Raw genomic sequence first — 19,522 nt, 5'->3', positions numbered from 1 at the left:
TCGGTCATAAAATGCTGCTGCATAAACTGCATGCAATATTCAGTGGCGATAATTTACTCAACTAAGTAACCGACTATGGCGCTCGGCTGCTGGCCCAAAAGATGCGGGCTCGATCCCGGCCGCGGTGGTCGAATTTCGATGGAGACGAAATTCTAGAGGCCCGTGTGCTGTGCGATGTCAGTGCACGTTAAAGAACCCCAGGTGGTCGAAATTTCGGGAGCCCTCCAATACGGCGTCTCTCATAGCCTGATTCGCTTCGGGACGTTAAACGACCATAAACTATAACCGACTACTTGCAGTTAAGTTATCCACTCGTCACATTCAACTGCGCACAGTTATAATCAGGCACAATGATACGAGGACTGCCTCAAGGTTTCTTGCCGGTAGCTCTATTATTCGTAATTTACATTAATGGCGTAAATATCATCAGTGACACTGCAGTCAAACTGGGCCTAGGTGCACGTGACTGCGTGACTTATCGCAACGTACTTCATGTAATGTGCGTTATGTAAACTGTGGGAGAACTATCGTTTTAATACTTGACGCTATCACTGTTCTGTGGTCGTTTTTAGGCTTACATGCCTCACTTGTACTGAGCTGCTACCCGTAGTAGGAGCCGAGCAGCATAATAAACCCGGGTTTGGGTCCTTTATAGCATAGCCTTCTCTATGATAACATGTAAAACTGCACTCAGTTGAGTTGAATACAATCTGTCAAGATACAGCAGTTCCAAAATAACGAAATTTCAGTCGACCGTATTCCCTATAACCAAGCAGACACCGCTGTTGCTCAGTAGATACGGTGCTTAACGACTGACCTGAAAGATGCGGGTTCGATTCCAGTTGCGGCAGAACAAAGTTCATGGAGGTGTAATTCGACAGGCTCGTGTGCTGTTCTTTGTCAGTGCGCGTTAAAGAACACCAAGTGGTTGAAATTTGCGCAGGCGTTCACCACGGTGTCCCTCATAGCCGGAGTCGCTTTGGGACGTTAATCGCCCTGAAGCATCTTTGTAACTAAGGAGCCGAAGACGTTATTCAATTCATGAAGGAAGGCACGGCGGTACCCTGTGTGTCCATGGAAGAAAAAGTATGCACATTACAATCTTTGTCGTGGAAGACTGATCTGCAATTGAAGAATTTATTCATAGGTGAAGTTCCAGAATGAATGTTGCATTGGTTTATCACGTTTCTTAAAATTCTTTGAAAAATACGGTAGTGAATTTTTTTTATAAAATTCCACTCAGAAATGAACGCGCAAAAGAGAGGTATTATTCATGATGTTTGACACCTGATTAAATATGTGCTGCGGGTCCTTGGACAAAATATATTAAACTTATTTTTGGAATATGCGGACTGCTGGATGATGATGACGATCATGGCCTCTGGTTGAATGCTTGGCTTGAAGCATTTTGGCACGTGTCGGCCCGGTATTGCATTGAATCCGGGATCAGTGCGGGGTTTATTAGCCCGCGCATTTCCTTTCTATCTTTGCTGTCCTACCCTTTCATTCCCATACTTTCAGCACGCAGCAGCGAGCATGGTTCGGCTTGGGCCATTAGGCAGGCTCATGCACTTTACTATTCTTTCTTCCTATCAGCAACAGCAGCAGCATTATTAGTGTCTTGCGTTCCACCTATCAATACAGATATATACATAGTCAAAAAATAATCGGGGCTTGAAATATGAAGTTGGCAGAGCGCACTGCATTGGCAGGCCTCAGCACGGGGTCCCGAATTTCCTGATCGCTGGTGACCCAGCACGTTAAAGTACCAGGTAAGCAGTACTCGTGCACGTAGTACTGGTGCACGGCCGTTGCCGCCCGCTGCAAGTCTTCGTCCGTCCAGGCATCGGACTCGGCTCGGGTAGTCCACACCGTAAAAACGTCGACGTAGAACGCGTGGTAGACGCCTTCGATTTGCTTGAGTAGATCGGGCAAGAGGGCTAGATTGAAGAGCAGGGCCGACAAGACCGATCCCTGAGCGTGCCTCTATCGCCGAGCTCGACAGGGTTCGGCTTCTCCTTCCCTATCCTGATTGTCGCCATTCTGTTTGACAGAAAATATTTTATGCAGCCGATTGTCTTTCGGCCACACCTTGTCTTGTTCAGACTCTGCTATACACTCACGTTATACAAGTTATCAAACGCTCCCCATCAGGTCGAGGGCGAGTATCCCGCGGCGCGTGCCTCGTTGCTGACTTGAAGACCAATTCGTGGAGTTGGATCAACACGCCTTGGGTGGTGAGATGTTGCCTGAAGCCGTACATCGTCTCCGGCAATCTCATCCGCTTCTTCGAGGTGTTTCTGCAGCCGGCGAAGGACCATGTGTATCATAACCTTCCCTACACAGAAAGTGATGGAGATGGGCCGCATGTTCTCTATCGTGAGGGCCTTGCCAGGCATTGGAATGAAGCGGACCTCAGCGTCCTTCCATTCCTTCGGCAACAGCGAGCTCTCCAAGGCTTCGTTGATGTGCTCTACGAGGCCGCGGGCCGCTGTACCGCTCATGTTACCGAGTAGTTTGTAAGTTATGGCGTCCCTGCCGGGTACACTTCTCTTGTCACTGCCATCTATCGCTTTCCACAGTTCCTTCATGGTAAACGGCCCGTGCAGCTCTTCGTTGTCGAGTCCTTCGCATCTCCCAGGCAACGAGTACTGGCCTTTTTCTGTCTTTAGGTACTTCGCCGTCAGGTCTTCCAGGAGCCTACGGCCTTCTCCCCTTGTACGCGTGCAATACTTTGGAGAGGTTGCGATCGGTCTCAGTTTTGCTACTCAGCGGGTCGATCAGATCCCTCAAGAGACACCACGTCTTCCCCGTAGAGAGAGTGCCTTGCAGACCGTCGCGGGTCTTAGACCAATTTTTCATACATAATTTGGCCGCATACTCGGAGATCTGTTTGCTCAAGACTACTATACGCTTGGTCAGCTTTCTGTGGTCTCCTGAGGTTTCCACCACCGCGTTAACGAGTGCCGGGCCGCCGACATGTGGGTCAGACTGGCGTTCATGTACGGTGTCTGCAACGTCGTTGTGATTTCCTCGGTAAATTTTTCGAGGGCTTATATTCTGGTCCCTAGCCCATTCGGTGTAGGTCTGTTGCGTTTCAGTTTATCCCTATTCTTCCTCGAACGCCTCTCCTTGTTCTTGGGTAAACTTTCTCATCTTGTCCCAATCCGTGATCCGCGCCTTCCCAGCACAACAGCCCAATATCGGGAACCTCGGATCGTGATGCCAATCACGCTGTGGTCAAACCCCAGGTCCACTTCTTCGCTTCTCTAGGAGACGTCTAGTGCGCCTGATAACCACAAATCTGGTGTGGTGTCCCTCGCGAGACTGTTGCCTATTCCGGTGGTTACGTCCGGCTTGTTGAGGAGGGACATCTCGTGATCCTTCATTGCTTTTACCTCATAAGCATCCTCCTTGGGCTGTATACTTTTGTTGGCAGGTGTACATTACGCCCTTGTGAGCAATTGATCAACGTTTTAGAATGATTTTTTGTTTCGATATTTATTACTTGTGTCGTTGGTCATGCTGCATTTAATTATGAGTATTATCACGATAAGCATAACGTATGTGAGGTCGTTGAAGATATATTTAAAATAAATATGGTTTTGGGGGCATTGAAATAGCGCAGGATGTGTCTCACATCTCGGCGAGCACATGAAACAAGCCGTAAGGAAAGGGATAAAGGAGGAACTGAAAGAAGAAAGGCACAAAAAGATTTTGTAGTGAGCGCTACGGAATTAGTTCGACCAGCTGATGATATTTAACGTGCACTGACATCGCACAGCACACAGGGGGCCTTAGCTTTTCGCCTCCATCCAAACGCAGCCGCCGTGGTTGAGTACGAACCCGGGAATTCTGTTTCAGTAGCCGAGCACGCTAACCACTGAGGCTGGAGGGCTCCAGAGTAATTTCTGCCGGCTGCGCAACAACACGTGCACTGATATCGCACAAAAAAGGCGCCTTTCAATTTGCGACTTTCGAAATGTGGCTGCCGCTGTAGAGTTCGAACGCTAGTACTCCGAATGAACAGGTGCTTTTCGAGAAGTTTTTCGAATACAGGGGCTTGAGCTTTGCAATTTCCTTCTCTTAGAAACAAATTCTGAGATAGGGCATATACCCGCCGCGCTGCCTCAGTGGTCAGAGCGTCCGTCTTCGGGGCCGAGGTACCCGGGTTCGAACGGTCCGCGGCAGCAGCGTTTCGATAAAGATGAAACGCAAAAGGCGCCAGTTTATTGTGCGATGTCAGTGCAAGTTGAATATCCCCATACGGTCTAAATTTTTACCGGAGATCTCCAATATGACACCTTTTCCTTCCTCCGTTTTTTCACTCTGTCCTTTTTTCCTTCTCTTACGGCGCGGTGGTGGTGGTGGTGGTAGTGGTTTTATTAAAAATAATAGTAAAAAGGGAGGAAAAGATTTTTGCTAGCCCCGACATCTGCCATCGATACTGAAGCACCTGAGCTGGGGCAGCGGAAATAAAGAATAGCAGGCAGAATGGAGAAATGAAATAAAAGAGGTGAGGGGACAGGAAGAGAGGATAGGGGGAGAAGAAATATGTACAAACAATTTACACATTATGAAATGTGTCCAAGTTGTGCGCGTGATTAGCTCGTTTTTGAAGAAATAAATCACACACGCGCATAGCACTGTGTTTGTTACAACTGGAGTGTGGCGTCCAGTTGTTAATCGTTCTAGGTAGAACTCGCGGAGCGTTCGGTCACAGCGTGTAACAACCTGGCGGAGAACAGACGGGACGTCAAGCCCGTCACACACATCACTCGTCGCGATTCCCTGACGCACCTGTCGTTCCCCAGGCCACACGCAGCCAATGCGCGCGCGGAGGACCTTTGCACGTTGTGACCGTGTAAGTGCGCGACAGCCGGTGACACTGTCGATGCGCTCACCTCCCGCGATGCGTGGGTCGGGGTGCTGCTTTCGGAGACGGTCGTGGATGGCCGCATGCACGTCCTCAAGCGCAAGGGGCAGATCACTGGCAGGTAGTTGGTGTTCAGCGGACGCGAGGTCGTCAGCTTCTTCGTTGGCGGTGATGCCGCAGTGACCGGGCACCCACTGTGCACGCGCGGCACAACCTCTCTGCGCGAGGGGCTCGATGCGCGAGCGAATTTCCCGCACTAGTGGGGTACCGCGGCCGTTAGATTGCAGGCGGCTGAGGGCGGCGCGGGAGTCGCACAGCAGAGCACTCCTGGGCGGCGGAGGGCCGAGGGTGAGCAGCAGGTCCAGCCCGAGCCGGATCCCCATCAACTCCGCCGTGGTGGAGGAGCCCAGGAAGGCTGCGTGCTGCTGGCTGTGCAGTCGTAGGGCGGAGATGGTGGCCGCTGCAGCAACTGAGCAGCTGTCGCGGGCCACTGAGCCGTCGGTGTGCACGAGGAGATGATCCTGGAGCTCCTCGTGTATGACGGCTCTGGCCAGCTGCTGCACAGCACAGAGGGGTGTCCTCCGCTTTCCCGCAATGCCGACGATCTCTCGCTGTACCTCCGAGGCAGCAGGCCATGGCGCGCAGGAGCCGTAGGGGGGTGGGCCTTGTGTCAATTGCTCATAATCGAGCAGCGCCGCGCCCATTCTTGAGCGCGGGTGCGAGCGCATACGCTGCAACAGCGAGCCGCCGTCCGGTGCGCGGTGAAGACGGTCGATGTGATTCGATTCCCTGCGCGCTGCTTGGAGCTCAAGTGGCGACGCTCGTTCCTCGTCTAACGTTGCGGCGCACTGCGATTTTTTGGGCAGGCCTAGGCACACGAGCAGGGACTTGCGGTGCTGAAGCTCGAGTTTCTTCCAGCACGGCTTGCGCACCGTGACGAGCGGCAGCGCATAGAGCACCGCCCCCAAAGCTGCGGCATTGTATGGACGCAGCGCGGCTTGCTGGGAGATGCCCTGGCCCGAGCGGTGAGCTTGTGCACGGCGGCGGTGATTTTCTTCATCTATAGACAGGCCTTGGTCGCCGCGGTGTGGAAGGAAAGGCGTCAGGCGATGTCCAGGCCAAGGTATCGCACCGATTTACGCCAAAGAATCGGGATCCCGTCCAGTAACAGTGACGCAAGGTGCGCGCGCGAGCGCGAAACGCAGGCCATGGCCACCGATTTGTCCGCGCTCAGCGACAGCCAAGGCCGCGAAAGCTGGCATCGATTGCGGTCAGGGCTCCCTGAAGGCACGCCCGCACGCGTACCGCCTCTACCGGTGGTCCCCGGCACAACAGAGCTATGTCGTTCATCTGAATAGATGGACATGCACACATGGTGTCGGCCCCCATGAGGAGGGAGGCTGGCACCACCGACATGGCCACATTAAACAGAAATGGTGATAAGACAGAACCCTGCGGCATGCCCATGTCCACCCGGCGAGGCTTGGAGAGCGTACCCCCTACTCGTACGCGCATGGTGCGCCCGCTCAGGAAGCAATGAACGTATCGCAAAAGGCGCCCGCTCACACCAGCCCCCTCAAGCACCGCGAGAATTGGTGCGCGGTGAACGTTGTCAAAAGTGCCCGAGACGTCCAGTAGTAGCAGCAGCGCAATCTGGCCTGCCACCCTGGCATGCTCCAGCGCTGTAACAACGTCCTATATAGAATCAGCCGTGCACCGCATCCCACGGAAACCCGTCTGCCGCTCGTCAAACAAATCAGCCTCCCCCGCTCGTTCAGACGCAGCAACGCCGTATGCTCCATGAGCTTACCTGCCGCAGATGTTAATGCCACTGGCCGGTATCCGCTCAGCTCCGTAGCTGGGCGCCCTGCCTTTCGGATAGGACAAACGACCGCGGTTCGCCAATCCTCCGGTAGCTCCCCGCGTTCCCACTCCAGGTTGATCTGCTGCAGGAGCATCTGTCGTTGCTCGCTTCCAGGTTTCGCAGCATCAGGTATGTCACCCCGTCCGGTCCGGGCGCCGAGCGGCTGCGGCAGCGCTGCAGCGCATTGTTCAGTTCCGCCGCGGTGAACGGCGCACCACATGCGCGGTTTCGATAATAATTGGTTTTGGGGGGAAAGGAAATGGCGCAGTATCTGTCTCATATATCATTGGACACCTGAACCGCGCAATAATGGAAGGGGAAAGGAGGGAGCGAAAGAAGGAAGGAAGGGGTGCCGTAGTGGAGGTCTCCGTGATAATTTCGACCACCTGGGAATCTTTAACGTGCACTGACATCGCACAGCACACGGCCGCCTTAGCGTTTTCCCTCAATAAAAACGCAGCAGCTGCGGTTGGGTTCGAACCCGGGAACTCCGGATCAGTAGTCGAGCGCCCTAACCACTGAGCCACCGCGGCGGGTACGATGTCCAAAGAGATGTGTGAGACGGTTAGTAAGTCATTATTGTGTCTCTAAAACAAAAATAAACAAAAACCAGTGCATGTAGCAACGCCACATTTGCATGTAGGCAATAGTCGGGAGCTCGCAAACATGCTTAATGCTAAAGGAGGAACTTCTTGGTAGTTCACAGGAAGCAGGTGTTCGGTGTGCTGCTTGGGCGCATCCATGTATGTGCCCAAATTACATCCAGCAGCGCAAATTGACGTTTACAGCGGGCAACGTGGAGTGAAAGTTCAACCATTGCAATATAGCCTGTCGGCGCTGCTGACGTTCAGTACTTGCTTATAGGTCCTGTTCCTTCGAAATCTGTTGCGCTTGCGCCTAAGCAGCCAACCACAGTGCGCATAAACTTAGCGGTGGCATCACGGCCACACGAGCTAGACAGGCTTTTAAGAGAGACGCGTATATTGGCGACAGGAGTTGAGAATTAGGGCAGGTGGGTCCTCTGTAACGCGCAGCTTAATCCCCGATGGTAGCTCAGGCAAAGGAGACTTTAGTAAACATTCTTGAAAAAACTCTTAGAGAATAAGGGTACGCAGCCCCTCCTCGGTTCCTTTCTGTAGCGTATTTGGAGAAGCGAGCAACCCGTAAATAGCTTTCAGCTAGAGAAAGTATGGCCACGCAGGAGTCCCAGCTGCCCGCCAAATCTGAAATCAGCAAAATTATAAACCCGCCGTAGTGGCTCAGTGGTTTGGGCGCTCGACTACTGATCCGGATTTCCCGGGTTCGAGCCCGACGCCGGCGGCTGCGTGTTTAAGGAGGCAACTCGCTAAGGAGCCTTTGTGCTGTGCAATGTCAGTGAAAGTTGATGATCCCCAGGTGGTCGAAATTATTCCACAGCCCTTCACTACGGCACGTCTTTTGTCCTTTGTTCTTCAACTCCATCCTTTTTTCCTTCCTTTATGGGGCGGTTCAGGTGTCCAACGATATATGAGACATATAGTGCACCATTTTCATTCCCCCAAAACCAATTATTCATAAACACGAGACCTACATGACCCCTGTATGGAGTAAGTGGCTCATGCTTTCTTGAAATCGGTCTGGCCGTTACACGTGCTAACCGACTTTAGGGACAACGATCAGTGCAAACACTGGTGCGAGAAGTACCCTCGACCACATAATTTAGGCGAGCCCACAATCACCAGCAGTAGGACAAAATTTAAGCAGAGAAACCTGAGAGATCGTGTTGCAAAGAGCGGACTCTACCATCGAGCGACGCGCCATTCATCTTGCGGAAGAGGCGCCAACAAGCCAAGTGCTTCCTGCCAGCCTTTAATCCACGGGCTTACAACTCCCGTCTTTCAAGGCCTTATTGCCAGGGGCGGGGAGGGAGCCGCCATATTTCGAATGGAAATAAAGTTTATTTCAATCAATCAATCAAGTTAAAATCCCATTCTTGCTTCTACAGCTAAATTCGTTGTAGCTGTGCACAACAGGGACAAATGCACTCTTGTGTGCAAGTTAAAATATATTCGATGCTTAACCGATGAACAATAGAAAAGGCCAGAATTTCAAGTCATGTAGAGTTCATGCCATTCAATTTAACGCTGTCGTTGGTACTTCCGTCGTCATAAAAAAAAGTGAAATTTTTCCTAACTGGACCAGCGGTGTAGCACTCGTTACATGAAGTAGAGCTGCATCTCCTGTCCTGCATTATATCGGGTCGAATGGGGGTGACATTGATGTATTGTTTCAAGAGCCTTTAGTTTCAGGAGAAAACAAAGCCTCTTGAAACAATACATCAATGTCACCCTCACTCGACCCGATATAATCTGCCTGCAAGAGGTAGGAGCCGACCCGGCGCCGACTATCCCAGGATATTACACAGTCCACAACGCGAGATCGCCAAATGTTGCCACCCGTGTCTCTAAGGACATCACGGTGGTCGAACACTCCTTGAGAGAACAGGAGATCAACTACAACATGATCGAGGTCATTCCCAATAAGAGGGGCCGCAAGAGCACCTTCGTTCTGAACGTGTATCACCCCCCCCCCCATGAGCAACCAAGGCCGATTTCTCTGAGAAACTTCAAGAGGCAGGTCACCTAGCTGTTTCGCATCAGCTTATCGCACTCAGTGACTTTAACGCCCCCCACAGGGAATATGGGCTACAAAAGGAACTCGCTGCGTGGTCTGAGCGTGGTACGAGCTCGAGATGCCCTGGGCCTCGAAATACTTACTGGTACTTTATACCCAACCCGCGAAGGAAACAGCCTCACGCGTGATTTATGCCCTGACCTTACAATCGTCAAGAACATCCATAACGCTACGTGGACAAATCGCGGAGAGAGCTTAAGTAGCGTCCACTACATCGTAAACACGTCTATCACCTCCGCAGACATTTGTCGCACTTTGGGAACAGCGAAAATCACGGACTGGACTAAATACCGTGCACAGCCCGTCCCGGAAGACCCCATTCAATCAATCAGTGAATGGAGTGAACAGATTCGGAAAGCACACAAGGAGGCTACCACCGAAGTACAATGCACACCCAATAATCCGGCTGTCGATCGTCACCTTCTGAAGTTGTGGCACACCCGACGGACTCTGATTCGCAGATGGAAGCGCCAACGCCTCATTCGTCCCCTGAGACACTGCATATCACAGATCAAGGAAGAAGCACAAGATTATGCACAACACCTCTCTGAACAGAATTGGCAGGAATTTTGCGAGTCACTACGCGGCACGCTGCGGACATCCCGCAAAGGGGCGATCCTCCGCAGCCTCGTCGATCCGCAAACATCGGGGTCTGCCACAAGCCGTGCACTCAAGAAAATAGCCCATCTGTACCCCGGAGACAACGCGGCCCTCCTCACCGCCCTCAAAACCAAATACATCGGCACCCCCTCCTCCCAGCACAATCTCGTACACGGGAGGCCTAAATGAGAGCGTGGACGCCCCCATCACCACTGCCTAGGTTTACGCCGCGGCTCGATTTGCCACACGCAACACGGCATCTGGCACGGACAAGATCACAAATGGGATGATTCGAAACCTGGGCAAGTCGCAGATCGAGGTCCTCAAAACCTACATAAATAACACCCTATGGGAGGCGGGAGAACTCCCTGCAGAGTGGAAACACTCCGAAATCGTGACTATCCCAAAACCAGGCAAACCACCAAGCCTGGAAGTAATACGACCCATCTCCCTCACCTCTTGCCTGGGCAAACTATACGAGCGCGTTATCCAGACCCGCCTCCAAAACTACATTGAGGACAACAACCTCTTTCCACCCACTTTGATCGGCTTCATTAAAGGTCTTTCTGAGCAAGACGCTTTCCTCCTTCTCAAGGAAGAAGTACTCAGTAACATCCCGAGAGGCGGCGAGCACCAAATTGTGGCACTTGATCAGAAATGCGCTTTTGACAACGTTTCTCACGACGCCATCTTGAAAGAGCTCAACACCCTTTATTGCGGACCCAAGACCTTCGACTAGGTCAAAAAACTTCTCAGCAACCGCACGGCCACGATTGGCATGAGAGACGTCCGTTCCGGCACAGAGCAGACACCCAACAAAGGCAGTCCCCAAGGTTCTATTATATCTCCTCTCCTCTTAAATATACCTATGATCGACATGGCAAAAGCACTCGAGGCTATTGAAGGCATCGGCTATACTATCTACGCCGATGATATTACCATCTGGTCTACATGGGGTTCCCTTGCCGACAATGAAAACACCCTACAAGAGGCAGCCAATTGTGTAGAAAGACAAGCAGCAAATTGCGGCCTCCGCTGCGCACCCACCAAATCCGAAATAATCCGCATTCAGGGCTATGCCTACAAATCTCCCGGCGACATCGAGGTTTACCTCGAAAGCAAGAGAATAAAGGAAGTCCCTCTTATCCGCATCCTGGGCCTTTGGCTTCAGAGCGACAGGAAAGCCAACCACACGTTACAGCGTCTCCGGACAACTGCCCTCCAGATCTCCCGCATGATTCGGCGCATCACCCGCAACCGAAAAGGCATGAGAGAGGAGGATACAATTCGACTGATACAAGCTCTAGTTATGAGCCGCCTGTCACACGGTCTCCCATTCCTACCACTTCTGGGGAATGAGCGAGACAAAGCAGACGCCATCATCCATACCACCTACAAACATGCGTTAGGCTTCCCGATGTACGCGGCTAACTGCCACCTCGAAGACCTGGGACTGACCAACACAATAGAAGGAATTCGAGAAGGCGTCCTACCATCGCAAAAGAAACGGCACCTCACCACCAAAGCTTGACGCGCAATCTTGGAAAAAGTGGTTTCCCCGGCTGACATCCTCGCCGTCCATAACAATCGAGACCTACCCTCAACTTTGCGAACTCGCGTGCATGTAGCTCCCCTCCCGAAGAATATGCACTCGGACTCAAAAAAGGGACGACAAAAGGCGCGAGTGGACTATCTGCACCGCACACATCGACAGGCACGAAATGCTTTATACGTCGACGCAGACATGTGCCCCGATTCAACAAACGCGGTGGCGGTCGTCTTGGACACCAATTTCAAGGAAATCGCCAGCACCTTCCTACGAAACTGCTCTCCCACTGTAGCAGAAACTGCTGCAATTGCGCTCACAATCCAGCACGGCGATGCTACGGGAAATGAGTTAAAAATTATTACCGACTCCCAGTCTGCGTGTCGCCTCTTCCTCTCTGGCAGACTTCCACACTCCGTCGCTCCCATTCTGACTACCCCACAAGTTCAAAATTCCACATGCAAGCACCAAATCACTTGGACTCCTGGGAACAATGGGCTCGAGGGAAACGAGGCCGCGGACAGTCTAACTCGAGGATATACTAACTGAGCGACTAACCTCCCCGACCTCACCCCTCGCCCCTCTACTTGCGGCGAGCGCCTCCTCCTTCTCCTAACACAAAGACAAGTTTATCCCCCACCACACCGCAAGCTAACGGCGGCAGAGGCGAGGGAATGGCGACAACTGCAGACGAACACCTTTCCTAACCTACACAGGTACCACACCATCTTCCTCGGCAGATATGACAGCATCTGCCCATGGTGTGGCGGAATTCCAACAACATATCATGTAACATGGGGCTGCTCCGGTACCAAGCCCCGCGAACTGGACAAACATCATTCCGAGGAACAGTGGGAGTCTGCCCTGTTCACCTCTTACTAGGCGACGCAGCGAAAGCTGATACCCAAGCAAGATCAACTGCGGTGGACATTGGGTTCCTGAAATAAGGACCCCACCCAAAATCTGTATTTTCGCCTCTCTATCCTACATTTTTGGAATAAATGTTTTCTACTACTACTACTAGTACTGCTACTACTCTTCAAATGGATAGTGTATTAAGAAAGATTTTTTTTTCGCTGCATTGCTTCATTTCCCAAGGATAACCAACACCGTTCTCTGCCTTCGTCGAAAACCATCCGCCAGCCCCGCTTAAGCCCTAATGAATGGGCGTTGATACCTTAAAGTATTGTTATCCTAGCTCCGTCTTACACTGAAGAATTGCATTGGGTCATGAACATAGCAATGCGAAGTCTTCATATCTCCCGTTAGTAATAATAATTGGTTTTTTAGGGAAATGAAATGGCACAGTATCTGTCTCATATCATTGGACACCTGTACCGCGCTATAAGGGAAGGGGAAAGGAGGGAGTGAAAGAAGAAAGAGGTGCCGTAGTGGTGGGGCTGCGGGATAATTTCGACCACCTGGGGATCTTAAACGTGCACTGACATCGCACCGCACACAGGCGCCTTAGCGTTTTTTCTGTATAAAAACGCAGCCGCTGCTTTCGGGTTCGATCCCGGGAATTGCGGATCAGTATTCGAGCGCCCTAACGACTGAGCCACAGCGGCGGATGAACTTCCATTAGCACAAAAGCCGGTTTGGTGTACGGTTTAGGGGGGTTTAACGTCCCAAAGCAAATAAAGCCGGCAATCGCCGGCATTCGACGTCTATAGCACGAAGTGACACTGGTTTTTTTCGAGGAAAGGAAAAGGCACATAGGTGGACATTTTATTACATACAGGGGAGTTTAGGACGCGCATGTCCTTGGGCCCCCGCACACCCCCACTGCATTCAAACGTTCATGTCCCGGAGGCTCATAACGCTGGCTGCCCGGCCTGTGGCGTGGCCTGCTTGGCCGGGTACTCGGATTGCAGTAGGGTCTCCCAACTCTCCCAAGTGGTAAGGTGCTCCAGGCCCCGCGTGGGAGGATACGCCGGGCAGAGGAAAAAGATATGATCGAGAGTGGGTTTGGGGTGGTGGCAGAGGGTGCAGGAGGGGTTTGTGTGGACTTGGTGATAGCGCGAGCGTATTTAAAAGCAGGGTAAGGTGCATGTTTGGAGCCGCATCCAAAGTGTCTGATAATAATTGTCGAGGGAGGGATGGGGTGGGGAGTACCGCCGACGCTCGGCTTTGCAGGCCTGCGTCAATTCACATAAGGAATGCATGCGCTCCCGTGAGAACCCCAGATCGGAGGCCGCCGGTGCCCGGTTGAGAGACCCTCGGGCTAAAGCGTTGGCATCCTCGTTTCCGGGATTCTCGGAGTGGGCAGGCACCCATATGAGCTCCATGTGGCTTTGCGGTGAGGGAGTTTAATATAGGAAATGCAGGGACGTGAACTTTCCCGAGGGCGAAATTTAGTATGGCAGTTTTAGAGTCCGATAGTATATACCGGTCCTCCGTGCGCGTGATGGCTAGGGCAATAGCGGCCTCTTCAGCCTCCTCCGAAGTGGCAGTGGGGGATATGTGAAGGGTAGCAATCGGTTGTAGGGAGGGGTTCATGATGTCTACAACCGCGTTATCGCCCGTGCATGCGGCATCCACTCAAACGGGATCCGGTTCCATGCCAGCGCTTTCTTTACCCGCCGCGGTGGCTCAGTGGTTAGGGCGGTCGACTACTGATCCGGAGTTCCCGGGTTCGAACCCGACCGCGGCGGCTGCGTTTTTGTGGAGGAAAAACGCTAAGGCGCCCGTGTGCTGTGTGATGTCAGCGCACGTTAAAGATCCCCAGGTGGTAGAAATTATTCCGGAGCCCTCAACTACGGCACCTCTACTCCCTTTCTTCTTTAAATCCCTCCTTTATCCCTTCCTTGACGGCGTGGTTCAGGTGTCCAACGATTAATGAGACAGATACTACGCCATTTCTTTTCCCCGAAAAAAACAATTAATATTAGTATTATTTGTTCCATGCCATAGTGTTTGTGGAGCGCCCGTGCGCGAGCTCTGCGGCGGGGTTAGTGGTAGGTGAGGTGCATATTTTGAGGGAGAGGTTTAATAAGTAGTTCGCGGTGAATGTAGAGGGGGACCGGGAGTTGTGGGATCCGTGGCTGGTATCTTGATGCCTAGGGTGTGTAGGCTGTGTCTGCCAGTGGTGGTTCTCGCGAGACGTATGTATTGTGTCTGTCGGTGGGCCTCGATAAGCTTACTTATCGTGTTGTGTAGGCCTAGCTGGAGGAGTTTCTCGGTTGAGGTATTTAGGGGTAGGTGTAGTGCTGGCTTAAATGCTGTTCGGATCATGGCGCATAACTGTCACATATCTCTGTGAACATCCGAACTACACCAAATAATTATACTAATCTTTCTGGGGGGGAAAGGAAGTGGCGCGTTACCTGTCTCATTTTTCGGTGGACTCCCTAACAGCGCCGTAAGGGAAGGGATAAAGGAGGGAGTGAAAGAAGGAACAGGTACCGTAATGGAGGGCTCCAAACTTATTTCGACCACCTGTGTTTCTTCAACGGAACTAACGCAAAGGTTAGAATCCCAAGGGGTCCCACTTATTCAGGCGCCTTCCTTTATCGCATCTCTCTCTTCCTTTCTTCTCTTAACCTCTCTGTAACCCTCTCTAGCAGTGTGGTTCAGATGTCTGCCGATGTATGACACCGATACTCAAAAACAATTTTTTTCCCCAAAATCCAATTTTCAAATTTCACTCCGTGGAAAGAAATGGCACAGAAATTGCCTCACTTCTTGGTGGACACCTAAGTTGCTTCATGCTCGAAGTAAACGACATGTTCGAACTAAACTGATAGCCTTTCTAAAGAGTTCGCCGGGAACACCACTCTTTCACTTCCGGTACAACAACGTGAATGACAGGTTGAGAGATTGTGCCTCAAACAATACATGTTGACGCGCAACCATGCACGTCATATCCTGGGAGTGCGTAACGATGCGCGAGGGGCAGTGGTTGTCGTTTACTCGCGTATTAGTCCTGTTCCCTAACATTCGAAGCATTAAATACAAACACGACTTGTTCACTTCTGCAATAGAGACCTGTACCCTGATTTCATTGTTCTTACTGAAGCTTAGCTGCACGCGCATGATCGTGACCACAAAAGAGTCTTAACCGCAACCGTGCACTTCATCCCTTGAGAATGCATAACGAGGCGCATATGGCAGTGGATGTCGTTTACCCGCATATCAGTCCTGTTCACTAACAGAAGTATTAAATACAAACACGACTCCTTCACTTCTGCTATAGAGACCTGTAACCCTGATATCATTGTTATTACTGAAACTTGACACAAGCGCTTGTTCGTGACCATGAAAATTTCTTAACCGCACATCATTTCTTTGTTTATTGCGGCGAACGTAAGATAAAATAATGTGGTGGTGTCCTTCGGGCTATTAACAAAAACTTGGACTATCAGCATATTAGTACTACTTACTCGGAGATGGCACGAACAATTATTGAAAAAAAAATTTATAAAGTGTAATTGGTGCATGCCATCGTTCTCCTACTCACTCTGCCTCCTTTGTGGACGAATTACAAGATGCGATAAACATCGTCATAACAAGCCATATTTCTTGGCCCTGTTTTTGCTTGGCGATTTCAATATTCCAAACATCGCATGGAATAAGGAACCGATTTTCGCACACCCTTTTTCTACGTTACCAAAATATTTGCTCGGAATTATTTGCGTTCAGTCAACTCAAAACTCAGCTTACCAGAACCAAATCACAGGCTGCTAGTACTTTTGACCTACTGCTAACAACTTGTATGAATTTATTTGCAACATTAGTTATTTACCTCCACTGAGCGACCATTTCAATATCAATATTTCACAGCAAAAAATCAGAAAGAAAAGTGAGACCGTTCGGGAAAACTAAAATCAGATTTTGATTCAATTGACCAAGAGCTGTGTATATTTCTTTATACTTTCCTCACAGATTTCGTCCACCGTAGTGTGCAAGCGAACAGGGACATGTTTATTGCGAAAACCACTGAACTAAGAGAAAAACTTACTCCTACAAACAATGTTTCCTCTAACGGTCACGCTCCTTGGTACAACCCTCACATCGAGCGCTTATCTTGCAGAAAAAAGTTTACACAAATTTAAAAACTATCACAGCCCTTAAGGATGCAAACAATAAATTTATAAGGATACACATTGCCATCTATGCTATCAACTGAAACGAAAAAGTTCTGACGCACCATTGCCCTAAAACATGAAGACATATAACCTTTTTATACGACGATGATAACGTCATACCACCTGCTGATTCTGCATCCGTCTTTAATGAGGCTTTTGCGCGAACTTTTCCAAGCACATCCACACTACCCATTAAACTACACACTCATACGAGTTTGCTGTTATGTACCTTTCATCCATTGAACCAGTCGGTGTAGAAAGAGTAATCACATCACTGTAATTTTCATCTGCTCCCGACTGTGACCCAATTAATCCACAGTTTCAGAAGTACAGTAACTCATATTTCTCTGTTTTACTTTCAAATATTTTTAGGCAACCACTTGACAAAGGCTCACTGTCTGCTGAATGGAAGGTTCTGTAGGTGATCCCACTCCACAAATCGGGTACGAAACATTCCTCACTTAACTACCGGCCCATTTGTTTACCCAGTATACAATGAAAATTTTTAAACATATTCACTTTTTTAATATTGCCAACTTGTTAGAAGCAAACACAATTTCTCACAGTTTCAGCGCGGCTTTCGCAAAACGTGCTGATGTGAAGCCCAACCAGTATTGTTCACGAATAAGGTACACCTAATACTTCATCACTCCACAGAAGCTGACTTAATATTTTTGTATTTTTCAAAAGCCTTTGATAAGGTGTCATAGATTATTAATATGCAAACTACATCAGGTAAAACTTTATGCCTAAATTCTGTACTGGCTTGATGTTGTCCTGACTAACCACTAACAGTTTTTCTCCTACAATGAAGTAACCTCAAAGCAATGTCCAGTTCACTCGGGTATGCCACAAGGCTGAGTGGTTGGCCCTTTTTTTCTCATCTACATTAGCGACTTGCCTTCCTGCGTCCCCTCGTAAATTCACTTATTTGTTGATGACTGCGTAATTTTCACCGAAATAACTTCTCATGCCGACATAATCAGGCTCCAATCAGATTAACATTGTTTCTGCATGGTGTATTTATGATTAATAGAACTGAATGTTAAGAAGTGAAAATTTATGCATGTGTCAAGAAATGCTTAAAACTTGCTGTGTATTCTCTTTATAACGCAGCGTTACATCCGGCAACTGCTTACAAATATCTCGGCCTTCACATCACTTCTGATCAAATTTGGAACGTTTACATCGTGCAGATAATATCTAATGCTAACCGAATGCTTGGTTGCTTACCACACACCCTTTCCAAAGCACCTTCCTGTACAGACTTCCTCCTTTATAAAACTCTAATACGGCCCAAGCTCGAGTACGCCGCGTCAATTTGGTATCCATCTAAAAAACGATATACAGGCATTCAAAATGGCTCACAATAATTCTATTCGCATCATTCTGTCTAAGTATACCAGCAAAGCAAGTATCAGTGCCATGATATCTCGCCTTAGCTTAAAATGCTTGTCATCATGTCGCAAAATTTTTCGTGTGCGCCGTTTTCACAAATAAATCTCACACCCACAGTTTCGTACCGAGCAGATTACACGACATTACATTCGCCAAGACTAGACTCCATTCATAAGGTTCGCATTCATTATGCAGAAAAAACGTTTTTCAGTCATTCGTACCACGCACATCGAATAAGTGAAATCGCTTTTGTTCTTCGCTGACCACCTTCTCCGATCATGAACTGTTCAAGAACGTTATGGATAACATTGTAAAACTAGGATATATTCGACACTGTGTATTATTTTTTTTCTCCTGACACCTTAGCTAACAATGCATATGTAGGAGTCATGTTCGTACCCTGTCTGGTTCATTAGCTTGAGTTTGTTCAATTGATTTCACTTTGTTTTGCAACCACTCCCCTCCATAACGCCGCAGTGGCCCTGAGGGTATAAAGAAATAAACAAACAAACAAATATGAAAAAAGAGGAGGGTACGAATAAAAGGACTAAAGAGAGAAAGAGGTGTTTTAGTGGAAGGAAAATTGAAAACTGGATTTCAGAGAAAGGAAATGGCGCAGTATCTGTGCCACATATGGGGGGACATCTTAGCCATGCTATGAAGGTACGTATAAAAGCGGGAGAGAAAGAAGAAAGGAAAAAGTGGTGCCGTAGTGGAAGGTCCCGGAATAATTTCGACCACCTGGTTATTGTTGCTGGCAGGAACAATGAAAAGGAAAGAATACAGGCCTTGGCAGTCGCTCAAGTTGAGACAGAATCGCTACCTCGTGCTGATTGTAGGAGAGTTGAGCGATAGGAGTGCAAAGAGAGAAAGGAAGTAGTAGTAGTAGAAAACATTTATTCCAAAAAGGTAGGATTCTTCGGTGGGCGTTCGAAGCGAGCGGACGTGTTTTTTAGCTCTCTGCTCCTTCGGACGCTGGGCTTAAGGCTTCGCGGCGTTGCGGGGTCTCCCCATGGAGGCCACAGACACCGTGAACGAGCGAAGGCCTGTGTTCGGCGGTGACAATCAGCAACGCAGGGCAGGCCGCTCACGCTCACGATCCCGGAGACGAACGCCGTCCAGAGGAAGGTCGTCCAGCACCATTCGGCGAATGCAGGCCGAGATCGCTGATCTGCGGGACACGGTGAGGTGCCTGACGGCGGCGCTCATCACCACCTCGGAGAACCTTGAGTCCGTCATCGGGACCTTGGACGTGTCGCCGGCGGACCCACGTGTTCTAGCCTTGAGGGACGCCATGGCGCTCGCTCACCAGACGCAGAACTCCATGGCGTCTCCCTCCCCGCCATTTCTGGCCACCCCTGCGCTTCCTGCCGCCATTGCTGCTCCTGGGGAACCGGCTGTGATGCCCTCTCCCCCTGATGCTGCTGCTGCGGGCTCACCGCGGACACCTGCACCCGAGGAGAGCATGTGCACCCCAA

The 19,522-nt window shown here is 50.1% G+C and overlaps 1 protein-coding gene across 1 annotated transcript; it reads right to left on the bottom strand.

The window, feature by feature from the left end:
• Positions 1 to 2,150: 2,150 nt before the first annotated feature.
• On the bottom strand, positions 2,151 to 2,504 carry LOC144134072 (uncharacterized). The gene has a single exon (XM_077667063.1). It carries the CDS (start codon positions 2,502 to 2,504, stop codon positions 2,151 to 2,153), a length of 354 nt encoding a protein of 117 aa, XP_077523189.1.
• Positions 2,505 to 19,522: the final 17,018 nt, after the last annotated feature.

Source organism: Amblyomma americanum, chromosome 5 (genome assembly GCF_052857255.1).
Source record: "Amblyomma americanum isolate KBUSLIRL-KWMA chromosome 5, ASM5285725v1, whole genome shotgun sequence".
Taxonomy (NCBI): Eukaryota; Metazoa; Arthropoda; class Arachnida; order Ixodida; family Ixodidae; genus Amblyomma; species Amblyomma americanum.
This window is presented reverse-complemented; position numbering and strand designations above follow the sequence as displayed.

Coding starts and splice junctions, on each gene's coding strand:
- LOC144134072 (XM_077667063.1), bottom strand. CDS start 2,504: ATGAGCGGTACAGCGGCCCGCGGCCTCGTAGAGCACATCAACGAAGCC.